General features: G+C 37.4%; 1 protein-coding gene across 1 annotated transcript in view; it reads left to right on the top strand.

Annotated features, from left to right (window-relative positions):
- Window positions 1-12,161, top strand: part of CFAP47 (cilia and flagella associated protein 47) — a 606,917-nt gene that overhangs the window by 114,318 nt on the left and 480,438 nt on the right. Inside the window, exons 22-23 of the mRNA XM_056131098.1 lie at window positions 7,925-8,066; window positions 10,532-10,626. Of these exons, the coding sequence (XP_055987073.1) occupies window positions 7,925-8,066; window positions 10,532-10,626 (237 nt within the window). The remainder of the gene's footprint in view (window positions 1-7,924; window positions 8,067-10,531; window positions 10,627-12,161) is intronic.

The following is a 12,161-nucleotide window of genomic DNA, read 5'->3' as shown; positions in this document are numbered from 1 at the left end:
TTTTTTAAAAAAAATATTATTGAATAACTGTGAGATAGACCCTTACAAAGTTGTTCATAATTGGATTTTAAAGTATTCCAACACCCATCCCTCTAGCAGTGTACATTCTCCAGCACCAGTGTCCCCAGTTTCCCTCTCATGCCTCTTGCTCTCCCCCAGCGTGCCTCGATAGCAGGTAGTAAAAGATTGTCAAGAATATCCCTTTACCTATTTTTAACATTCAGTTCTTGTCCAGCATGATAATTTCTAGCTATTATTGTCATACTGTGGTTGATTCCAACCATTGGCCAGTGCTTCTAGCCCCTGTTTTCCCTGGTCATGGCTGTCTTCTATTATATATTATATATATCACAAATGAATACAGTCATTCTCTATTTGTCCTTCTCCTTCTGACTCATTTCCCTCAGTATAATATTCACCGTGTCCATCCATTTATAGGCAAAATTTATGACTTCATTTTTCCTAACAGCGCATAGTATTCCATTGTGTAGATGTGCCATAGTTTCTTCATCCATTTGTCTGTTTTTGGGCACTCAGATTGTTTCCAGATTCTGGCTATTGTGAATAGTGTTGCAATGAACATAGGTGTACAGATAGTGTTTTTTCTGTGTGTTTTTGGTCCCCCAGGGATTATTCCCAGAAGTGATATTGCCGGATCAAATGGGACCTTGATTTCTTTTCTTTTTTTTTATGAGTGTCCATATTGTTTTCCAAAAAGGCTGGACCAGTTGGCATTCCCATGAACAATGGACAGTCCCTTTCTTCCTACATTATCCGCACCAGCACTGGTTGCTCTTGTTCTTTTGGATGTGTGCCAGTCTCTTTGGTGTAAGATGATATCTAATTGTTGTTTTGATTTGCATCTCTGTGATACTTAGTGATAAAGAACATTTTTTATGTACCTTTTTTGCATTCAAGTGTCATCTTTGAGAAAGTTTATGTACATTTCTTCTCCGCATTTTTGATGGGGTTTGACGTTCGTTTCTTGGAGAGTCCAACCAGTGCCTTGTATATCGTTGATATGAACCCATTATCAGAAGGGTATTGAAAGAATAACTGTCCCATTCTGTAGGCTATCTTTGTTTCTTGGTCACCGTTTCTTTTTTTCTTGTTTTTTTTAAAATTTTTATTAGTGAGACCGGAGCGATAGCACAGCGGGTAGGGCGTTCGCCTTACACGCGGCCAACATGGCCGACCCGAGTTCGATTCCTCCGCCCCTCTTGGAGAGCCCGGCAAGCTACCGAGAGTATTCGATATGCCAGACACAGTAACAACAAAGTCTCTAATGGAGACGTTACTGGGCCCGCTCGAGCAAATCGACGATCAATGGGAGGGCCTTTACCTTTTACCTTATTAGTGAGACACCATGAGGTACAGTTGTAGACTTACAGATTTCTGTGCTTGGGTTTCAATTATACAATGATCGAGTACCCATCCCTCCACCAGTGCCCATTTCCTAGCACCACGGATCCCAGTATTCCTCCCACACCCCATCCCCCCATGCCCCCCTGCCACTGTGGCAAGGCATTCCCTTTTGTTCTCTCTCTCCTCTTGGGTGTTGTGGTTTGCAAAAGAGGCATTGAATAGCAATCATGTTTGGTCTATAGTCTACTTTCAGCATGCTTCTCCCATCCTGGAAGGATCCTCCCAACATCCTTTATTTGGTGCTCCCTTCTCTATCTGAGCTCCCTTTTCCCCTAGCATGTGTGGTTGGCCTCCAAGCCATGAAGCAAACCTCCTGGTACTAATCCCAGCCACTCTTGGGTGTTCGTCTCCTATTTTGTTACTTTATGTTCCCCAGATGAATGCAATCTTTCTATATCTATCACTCTCTTTCTGAGTCATTTCGCTTAACATGATACTTTCCATGTCGTACCACTTGTATGTAAATTTCATGACTTCATCTTTTTTAACAGCTACATAGTGCTCCATTGGGTCACCGTTTCTTTTGAGGTGCAGAAGCTTCTTCATGTAATGTAGTCCCTTTTGTTTATGTTTACTTCCACTTGCTTGGACAGTGGTTTTTCATCTTTGAAGATACCTTTAGCTTCAGTGTGTGGAGGGTTTTGCCTACATTTTCTTCCATATATGTTCTGAATTCGGATCTGATGTTGAAGTCTTTAATCCTTTTTTAATCTGAATATTGTGTATGACATTAGATTAGAAGTCTGAGTCCATTCTTTTGCATGTAGCTGTCCAGTTTTGCCAGAACCACTTGTTAAAAGAGACTTTCCTTGCTCCACTTCATAGTTCTTCTTCTCTTATCAAAGATTAGGTGTTCATATTTTTCAGGCTGTGTTTCAGGATATTCATTCCTAATCCATTGATCTGCGGGTCTGTCTTATTCCCAAACCCTGCTGTTTTAATTAATTAATTAATTCAAACTGCTTTGTAGTATAATTTGAAGCTGGGGGAGGTGATGCCTCCCATCTTTTTCCCCCCAAGGATTGCTTTAGCTATCTGTGGGGGTTTATTGTTCCATATGAAATTCAAGAGTCTTATATCAATTTCTTTGATAAATGTCATGGGTATCCTTATAAAGGGTTCGCATTGAATCTGTATAATGCTTTGGGGAGTATTGCCATTTTGACAATGTTAATTCTCCAATCTATGAGCAGTGGATGTGTGTCCATTTCCTTATGTCTTCTTTTATTTCTTGAAGTAGCATTTTGTAGTTTGTACAAGTTCTTTACCTCCTTAGTTAAGTTGATTCTGAGGTACTTGTTTTTCTGAGATGTGACTGTGAACGGGATTTTTTTTTTACTGTCATTTTGTTCTTTCATTATTTTCATATAGGAAATCCATGAACTTTTTGGTATTGATTTTGTAACCTGCCACTTTACTATACAAATCTATTATTTCTAGAAACTTCTTGGTAGAGGCTTTAGGTTTCTCTGAGTATAGTATCATGTCATCTGCAAATAGTAAGAACTTGACCTCTTCCTTTCCTATCTCGATGCCCTTAATATCTTTTTCTTGCCTAACTTTTATGGCAAATACGTCCACTACTATATTGTGTAGAAGTGGCGAGGATGGGCACCCATGTCTTGTCTCTGATCTTAGAGGGAAGGCTTTTATTTTTTTCCCATTGAGTATAATGTTGGCCATGGATTCATGGTAAATGGCTTTAACCCTGTTGAGAAAAGTTCCTTCAGTTCCCATTTTGTTGAAAGTTTTCATCATAAACAGGTTCTGTATCTGGTCAAATGCTTTCTTTGCATCTATTGGTATGATTATATGGTATGATTATATGGTTTTTATCTTTTTCTTTTTTTGATATGATGAATTATATTGATTGAGTTGCAAATATTAAACCATCTTTGCATCTCCGGCATGAATCCCAATTGGCCATGGTGTATAACTTTTTTTATGAGTCATTGGATCCTATTTGCTAATATTTTGTTGAGGATCTTTTCATCTCTGTTCTTTAGAGATATTGGCCTGTAATTTTCTTTTTTTTTTGTGGTGTCTCTGTCTGCTTTTGGTGGTAGGGTGATATATGCCTCATAGAAGCTGTTTGGGAGTGTTTCTGTTTCTTCAGTTTCCTGGAAAAGGCTGAAAAGGACTGGCAGTAGTTCCTCTATAAAGGCTTGGAAGAATTCACTGGTGAATATATTTAGACCTGGGCTTTCAATTTTTTTAGAAGACTTTTGATTACTGTTTCAATTTCCTTGATAGTGATAGATCTGGTCAGATATTCCAAGTCTTCATGGTTCCGCATTGGGAGGTTATAGGAATCCAGGAATTTATCCATTTCTTTTAGGTTCTTTTGTTTCGTGGCAGACATACTCTCCAAGTAATCTATGTTGCTCTTTTGAATTTCTGTGTTTTCTATTGTGATATCCCCCCTTTTCATTTCTGATTCATTTAATAGGGTTCTCTCTCTTTGAGAGTCTTGGTAGTGGTTTGCTTTTTTTTAAAGCACCAATTCTTGGTTTCAGTTATCCTTTGGTTTGTTTTTTGGAATCCAGCACATTGATTTCTGCTCTAAAATTTATTATTTCCTTCCTTATGCCTGGTTTGATCTTCATTTGTTGGTCATTTTCTAAGACTTATTATAGTATGAAATCAAGTTATTTATATGGATCCTTTCTTCCTTCCTGATAAATACTTCCAGAGTTATAAACTTTCCCCTTAACACTGCTTTAGGTGTGTTCTACAAGTTCTGCTAGCAATTTCTCTCATTCTCATTTTTTTCCAGGAATCTTTTGATTTTTCCTTGATTTCCTCTCGAACCCATTGATTGTTCAGCATTGAGCTGTTTAGTTTCCAGCTGTTTGATTTGGTTCTTTTTCTTGTATTATTACCTTCTATTTTCAGTGCATTACAGTCTAAAAAGGTAGTTGATACAATTTCTATTTTCTTGATTCTATTGAGGTATGCTTTGTGGCCCAGCATGTGGTCTATCTTGGAAAATGTTCCATTTGCATTGGAGAAGAATGTGTATTCAGCTTTTGGGGGATGAAAAGCCCTGTATATATCTACTAGCCCTCTCAATTCCATTTCTTCCTTCAGAGCTAGCACTTCCTTACTGAGTTTTAGTCTTACTGATCTATCAAGGGGTGACAAGGCGGTGTTGAAGTTTCCGAATACCATTGTGTTGCTACCAATGTCCTCCGTGAAGTCTATTAGTTGTTTTAAGTATTTTGCTGTCCCCTTATTGGGTGCATATATGTTAAGGAATGTAATTTCTTCCTGATGTACATATCCCTTGATTATTTAAAAATGGCCTTTGCTGTTTCTTCCAAATCTTTTTCAGCCTAAAATCTATGTTGCAGGATACTAGTATGGCCACCCCAGCGTTTCTGAGGGCGTTGCTTGTTTGAAGAATTATTTTCTATAATTTGACGTTGACTCTGTATTTGCTTTGACTATTCAGATGTGTTTCTTGTAAGAAGCAGAATGTTCAATTTAGTTTTTCAATCCATTTTGCCATTCCGTGTCTCTTAATTGGTGCATTTGGACCATTGACGTTGAGAGAGATTATTGTCTGGGGTTTTGTGCCATCTTTCTATAGAAGGTTGTTGTGTTTGTGGGTTTGTCTTTTCTTATAGTAGCCCCTTCAGTTCTTCTTTTATGGTTGGTTTTGTGCCTATGAAGTTTCTGAACTGTTGTTTGTCCATGAAGTAGTGTATCTTTCCTTAGAGTCTGAATGAGAATCTAGCCAGACAAAGTATTCTTGGTGAGTTTTCATTGAGTTTTTTCACTATATCCGACCTCTGTCTTCAGGCCGGAAGTTTTTCATCTGGTAAGTCTTCTGTGAATCTAAGGGATGCTCCTTTGTATGTGACTTCCTTTGTTGACCTTGCTGCTTGCAGTATTTTGCCTCTATGTATGGTATTCGTTGTTCTGATTATGATATGTCTTGGAGTCTTCTTACTAGGATTTCTTTTAGCTGGTACCCTTTGGTCTTCTTAGATCTGGATGCCTGCTTTCTCCAGCTCTGGAAACTTCTCAGAAATGATGTTTTAACTGTTACTACCTCATTGGGGGTGCGTCCCTGTCCTCCTGGTACTCCGATGATTCTTATGTCATTCCTCTTGAATTCATTCCATATGTCTCTTACCCTCCCTTGAAATACGTTCAAATATTTTTCCATCTTCTGTTTTTGCCTGTATGCTTTTAGCAGTTCATATTCAAGCTCACTGATTCTGTCTTTGGCTGTTGTCATTCTATTGTTGAGGACGCTGACTTTTTTTTTTTCCATATACCAGTTTTTTTTTTTATTAGTGACACTACTGTTTGTAGCATTCTTATTTCTGCTCTCATTTATTCCTATATTTTATTGGATGTCTGTTCCACTTTTTCTTTCATATCCTCCTATATTTTATTGGATATCCAGTCCACTGTTTCTTTGAATTCACTATACACCCTCACCATTTCATCTCTGAATTCTTTATCGGAGAGATTGTGTATGTGGGTATTGTTGAGTCTTCAGAGTTCTTTCCTTCATCCACTCTGTGTGGTGGGGATCTGTGCTGTTTCCCCAGGAAGCTGTCGTGGTATGGAGGTAAATCCCTCCAGTTCATGGTCAGAAGCCCCCTGTCACTGACAGGGAGGACTCAGGATCAGCTCGGTTGATGGTGGTCTTCTCTTTCCACTTCAAGGATATTGCCTTTCTCTTTGGTGCTCATGTGACTTATGTGGGGCCTCTAGCACTGATTCAGGGGACATGTTCTTTTACTTTGGGTTTGTACAGATTCTTGTGTTTACTATTATTTTGCTGAGTTTGGGGAGTATTTTGACTGGAATGGGGTAGTGGATTATTGGCCTAATGTGGTTGAGGTCCCCAGGCTGCCCTCGCAGGAGTTCGGTAAAGGAGGCTGAGATATGGGTCCAATGCAATATGAAAGGGAAATTAATTAGCAAGTACGTGAGCAGCCCTGGAAGCCACATCCCCCAATGCTTGGTATACCCTGTGAGAGGAGGGGCCCCACGTGGGCGCAGATCCTGTGTTACAGTTCTGAGTCCCACTTCCAGCACACTTCTAAATCTGCAGAAGCACCTAGGCGCTGATTTGGGCTCGTTATTGCTGCTCTGCAACCCACTGTTCTTTTTTTAAATCTGGAAAAAAATCCCAGTGCCTGGAAACAGATTACTGGTTAAAGAAACTTTGATATATCCACACAATGGAGTACTATGCAGCTGTTAGAAAAGATGAAGTCATGAAATTTACATACAAGTGGTACTACATGGAAAGTAGCATGTTAAGTGAAATGAGTCAGAAAGAGAGGGGCAGACATAGAAAGATTGCATTCATCTGGGGTATATAAATAGTAAAAAAATAGGAGACTAACACCCAAGAATAGCCGAGATAAGTACCAGGAGGTTCACTCCATGGCTTGGAGGCCAGCTGCATCTGCAGGGAGAAAAGACAGCTCAGATAGAGAAGGAAGCACCAAATAAAGGGTGTTGGGAGGATTTTCCCAGGATGAGAGATGCATGCTGAAAGTGGACTATAGACCACACATGATTGCCACTCAATGCCTCTTTTGCAAACCACAGCACACAAAAGGAGAGAGAAAACAAAAGGGAATGCCCTGCCACAGGGGTGGGGTGGGATGGGGGGATGGGGAGGTGAGTGGGATACTGGGAGCATTGGAGGTGGAGAATGGGCACTGGTGGAGGGAAGGGTACTCAATCATTGTGTAACTGAAACCCAAGCACAAAAATTTGTATGTCTACAACTGTACTTCATGGTGTTTCACTAATAAAAATTAAAAAAAATAAAGAAGTCTTATTAACAACAACAACAAAATAAACTATTTATTTATTTGGGTTCTTGTGTCACACCCGCTGTGCTCAAAGGACTGGCTTTGGACTCAGGATTTGCTGGCTTTGGACTCAGGATTTGCTCCTGGAGGTGCTCGGGGGACTATATGGAATGCCACAGATCGAACCTGAGTCAAATATGTGCAAGGCAAATGACCACCTGCTGTTCTATTGCTCTGGCCCCTTATTTTCATTCTTTTGTATAAATCCAGAATTGGTCATGCTGACTAATATTATAATATTCTGGAAACAATACTACTGCTATTTGTCTTGCCTGTGACTGACCTGGGAAGTATCCCCAGCACTTTATATGGTTCTGTTACTGACAACAGCAGTAGTGATCCCTGAGTGCAGAGCTGGGAGTAAGCCCTGAGCATTCCTTGATAAGGCCTAAAACCCCTAAACAAAAAACAATAGTCTTGCTTGGGGGGAATATATTCTGAGTGTTCTCATCTCCTCCCCCACCTCCACCCTAACACAATTACAGTAACTTGAGGTGAGGCCTATTGTAGCAGTAGCTTAGCTTGTGTACACACACACACACACAACCTCAAAGTTTGTGTGCTTTAATTATATGCAGTTAAAGAATATCTCACATAAATTGTAGAAATAGATGTAATGCACTAGGTGTAATGCAATTTCTTTCTGTCAGGTGGCAGTGCACAAATTTCAACTTCACGTTCTAGTCAATAACTTCAATGCTTCAGAACTTTATTGCCAGCATCTTTTGGAAAACACTCCTTTGACGCAAAAGAAAACACCACTTATTAAACCATTTTTCATTCAAGCTACAGGTATGTAACATGAAACATTAATAAATGTACATAAAATCAAATATTTACAGTTAAGAAGCTAAAAATTTAAGAAGCCCGAACATGGTACTTAGTTTTTAAATGGAACTATTAGATGGTAATGTTGCAATATTCTTTGTGTGTCATTTATTTTATTTATTTATTTTTAGTTGAATGTTCACCTTTAGTTTTTTTTTTGTTGTTTATTTATTTATTTTGCTTTTTTGGATCACACCCAGCAATGCACAAGGGTTATTCCTGGCTCTGCACTCAGGAATTACTCCTGATAGTGCTCATAGGGGATGCTGGGAATCGAATATAAAAAATAGGATATAGCTAAAATAAAGGTCATTTAATTCTGTGAGCAGGGATTTTTTGATACTTTATTATTTACTATATGATCTATAATGATGTTAAGGTTGGGCCTGGGAGATAGTTCAGTAGTCTGGGTGCATGCCTGGCATGCACTGGATATGAGTTGGATGCCTGGCACAACATGCCCCCAACATCCCCCCATCCTTGCCCCCCTTTGGAAAGCACCCCTGGTGGCTCCCAGTACCATAATGAGCCATCTGGCCAGAGTAACTAAGTATCACTGAGAATGGTCCCTGGGTTCCTTGAGGACTGATTTTCAGACTTTCCGCCCACCTCCCCCCCCCCCCCCCCCCACCAAATGTGTTAATGTTTATGCTTCAGGCATACCAGGTTACTGCATCACATTCTCCACTTCTATTTCTAGCTTCCTTTTCATCCGCCCCTCCCCACTTTTTCAACTTCTCCACTGACCTCTTTACCTTCCCCCTCCTTGGTAAACTCAGTTCTGTTGTCAGAGACTAAGGGTTCCACTGGTCATTGTCATTTTTCTTGATTGGTTCATTTATATTCCACATACGGGTGAGATGGTTGGTATTTGTCTTTCTTCTTTGATTAATTTTGCTTAACACAACACTCCCACGTTATAGCCAAACTGAGGCAAAATTCAAGCTTTCATCATTTAGCTGAGTAGTATCTCAATGTTTGTGTGCGTGCACACATGTGTATAGGCAACTTTTTAAATAATTTAAATCAAAATGTAATTTAAAAGTGCATTGAACAGAAAATCAAATAATGAAAATGTTATTTGTAAACATTTTCTTTCCTGAAGAGTTACAGAGGAGCTAAATACATATTTAGAAAGAAAATGTACTAAAAACCGAATTATTAATTATTTAGCTACTGATTTTCTCCAGATATTAAAGTATAGCTAGTGCGTTCCACAAGGCATATTTAACAACCTTTGGCATTTCATCATGATACTTGGGCATTCATCATAGTAAAGGTGTATATTATTTTTTATGGTTCAGATATTGTTTTTACTAATAATACAACAATGATCAGTTAAAATAATTAAATTTTGCACCTAGTAAAAGAAATCTCATTAAAATAGCATAATCAGGAAGAGATTTATTTATTCTTCTTTAAAGAATTAGGAAGTTTACTGTTAAGAATCATACGTGGAGTTAAAACTTCTCCCTTATTTTATTATTTTTTTAGAGAAAGAAAAAATCATTCTCTAATTTTTTATAAAATATAGCAAAATACATTTATCAGTTTTAATGTTTCATCACTAAATGACATTGGGAAATGGGGAAAGCATCTAGAATATGAATATTTAGAGCATTAGTACTTTCGTATCCCCCACTTTTTTTACTTTGTTTTGTTTTTTGGGGGGGGCCACACCTGATGATGCTGAGGGCTTACTCCTGGCTCTGTGCTCAGGGTAACTCATGGTGGGGCTCAGGGATTGAACACAAATTGGCTGCATACAAAGCAAGTGCTCCACCATTGTACTATGTCTCTGGCCCTTTTTGGTTAGATTAGCTTTTTTCCAAAGTTGGGATATTACTATTATTGCCTATGTAAAGATAGAAAATGTTCGTTTTTAGTAGAAAATTCTATAGAATATTATAGATCCTTATTCATTATATAAATAATAATAACTATTGTAGCATATTTTAGTACCTCCTATAGATTAGCAAGATACTAAGTATTTACATTGTTTCTCCTTCTTTTTTATGGTGTTGATATGAATATTTGTGTGTAAATTCTTTTCCCTACAACTTTTTGGAATATGAAACTCTCTGAGTTACATTTCCTCTTAACTTATTTCTTGTCAAATCTTGATGCATATTAAAAAAGGCCTTTTGTAGAGTAGTGCTGTTCTAGCCCTCCTTCATTGCAAACTGTAACCAGCATTGAATTAAATAAATAAATTGACCTTACATGTGGTTAAAAGTGCATCAGTTTTCATTTCTTTAAGATTAAGCTTTTTATCTTTGCTATTATATGTCTTCTAAAAATTTTCTGTTCTCTTTGGGAACATAAAAATGGAACAATTATATTTTATTGAATCGTATTACAAACAAATGTTTATGAGTTTATATTATTATTATTATTATTTTACCAGTATGTTTACTTTTCTTTGATAGCATTACAGGCACCATTGACATTTTCCAAAAATTCCATTGGTTTTGAAATTCCACTAGATGATTTGGAATCTGAAAATAATTGCAAGAGATCTGAGGTATGTGTGTATAGAGAAGTGATACAATTTATAACTTTACAAATTGTAGTGTTCAGTTCATTGATTTGATTATTCTGAAGCATGTTTTATAAGAATACTTTCAGTTATAGACAACTTGCACATATATATAGAGTTATATGATGTTCTCAGAAATAATTGTCATAGTATATGAACACATAAAACTGCATATACATGCATATATTTAATAGGAATATTAAAATATTTAAATATGATTAAATTGAAGCTATTAAATCATATATTAGTGAAATTATGGTTAAATTATGTAAAATATATTCCATAAGGCAAGGGAAGGTGGTGAGAGTCAACAATAAAATTTGAGAAAAAGTAGGTATATTTGAAAGTGATTTCTATTAATAACTACTCTTTTCTTACTAGATATCTCAGCCTCCTTTCTTATTATGAATCCCTCTAGGAAGAAAAGAAGAGACATGAATAACAATGAATCTCATGCATACTTTGTTTAAATCTAGTTTTCTTGTGCTCTTTTTTGGTCTTAAATATTGCTTTTCCTTCAGTTAGTTTTGAACCTCTGGCTTTGAAGAAAAATTAGATGGAGTAAATATTTAAGTTTGTAATGATGAAATAATGAGTGCAATGTGAAATTTTTGTCAGTGATCAACAAGGATTTTCTTCTGAAATTGAAATGTGACTTTCAAGTATAAAAGGTCATTAAGATTTATAAGACTAATACGATTTCAAGGATGCAGAAAACCTTGTATGTGGGACCACAAAGTTTATTTTAGTAGACTGAATTGGATTGACTTACAGAGAAAAGCAGTCTCTTCATGAATGAAAGATTATTTAAAATTGAAATTTGATTCAATTAATATGATAAAAAATAATCTAGATAACATGTACCTTCCCTGTTAAGTGACACAGGAGTCACATTGACGCAATACAGAAGGAAATGTGATTGTTAATAATTTATATGAATTTTAATGACATTTATAGTCATATAAAATATGTAATACAGATCTGTCTTACTATATTTATGGAAGAAAATTCAAATATGATTTGTATCATGTTATATGACATGGCATACATATGATATATATATATATATATATATAAACCATATGTATGTAAGGTGAGACTGATGGAAATTTTGAGATAAGTTGATAAAAAGAAAGATTTAAGGTTATTAATTTTTTTTTTTGGTTTTTGGGTCACACCCAGTGATTTCCTGGCTTTACACTTAGAAATTACTCCTGGTGGTGCTCAGGGCACCCATATGGGATGCTGGGGAATCGAACCCGGGTCAGCCGCATGCAAGGCAAACAACGCCCTACCGGCTGTACTATTGCTCGAGCCCCAAAGGTTGTAAGTAAGTAAAGGCCCTCCCGTTGATCATCGATTTGCTCGAGCAGGCCCAGTAACGTCTCCATTGGAGACTTTGTTGTTACTGTGTCTGGCATATCGAATACTCTCGGTAGCTTACCGGGCTCTCCGAGAGGGGCGGAGGAATCAAACTCGGGTCGGCCATGTTGGCTGCGTGCAAGGCAGACGCCCTACCC

The sequence above is a fragment of the Sorex fumeus genome, unplaced genomic scaffold, assembly GCF_029834395.1.
Source record: "Sorex fumeus unplaced genomic scaffold, SorFum_2.1 ptg000086l, whole genome shotgun sequence".
NCBI lineage: Eukaryota > Metazoa > Chordata > Mammalia > Eulipotyphla > Soricidae > Sorex > Sorex fumeus.
The sequence above is the reverse complement of the archived record's forward strand: the minus strand, read 5'-3'. Positions and strand labels throughout refer to the sequence as shown.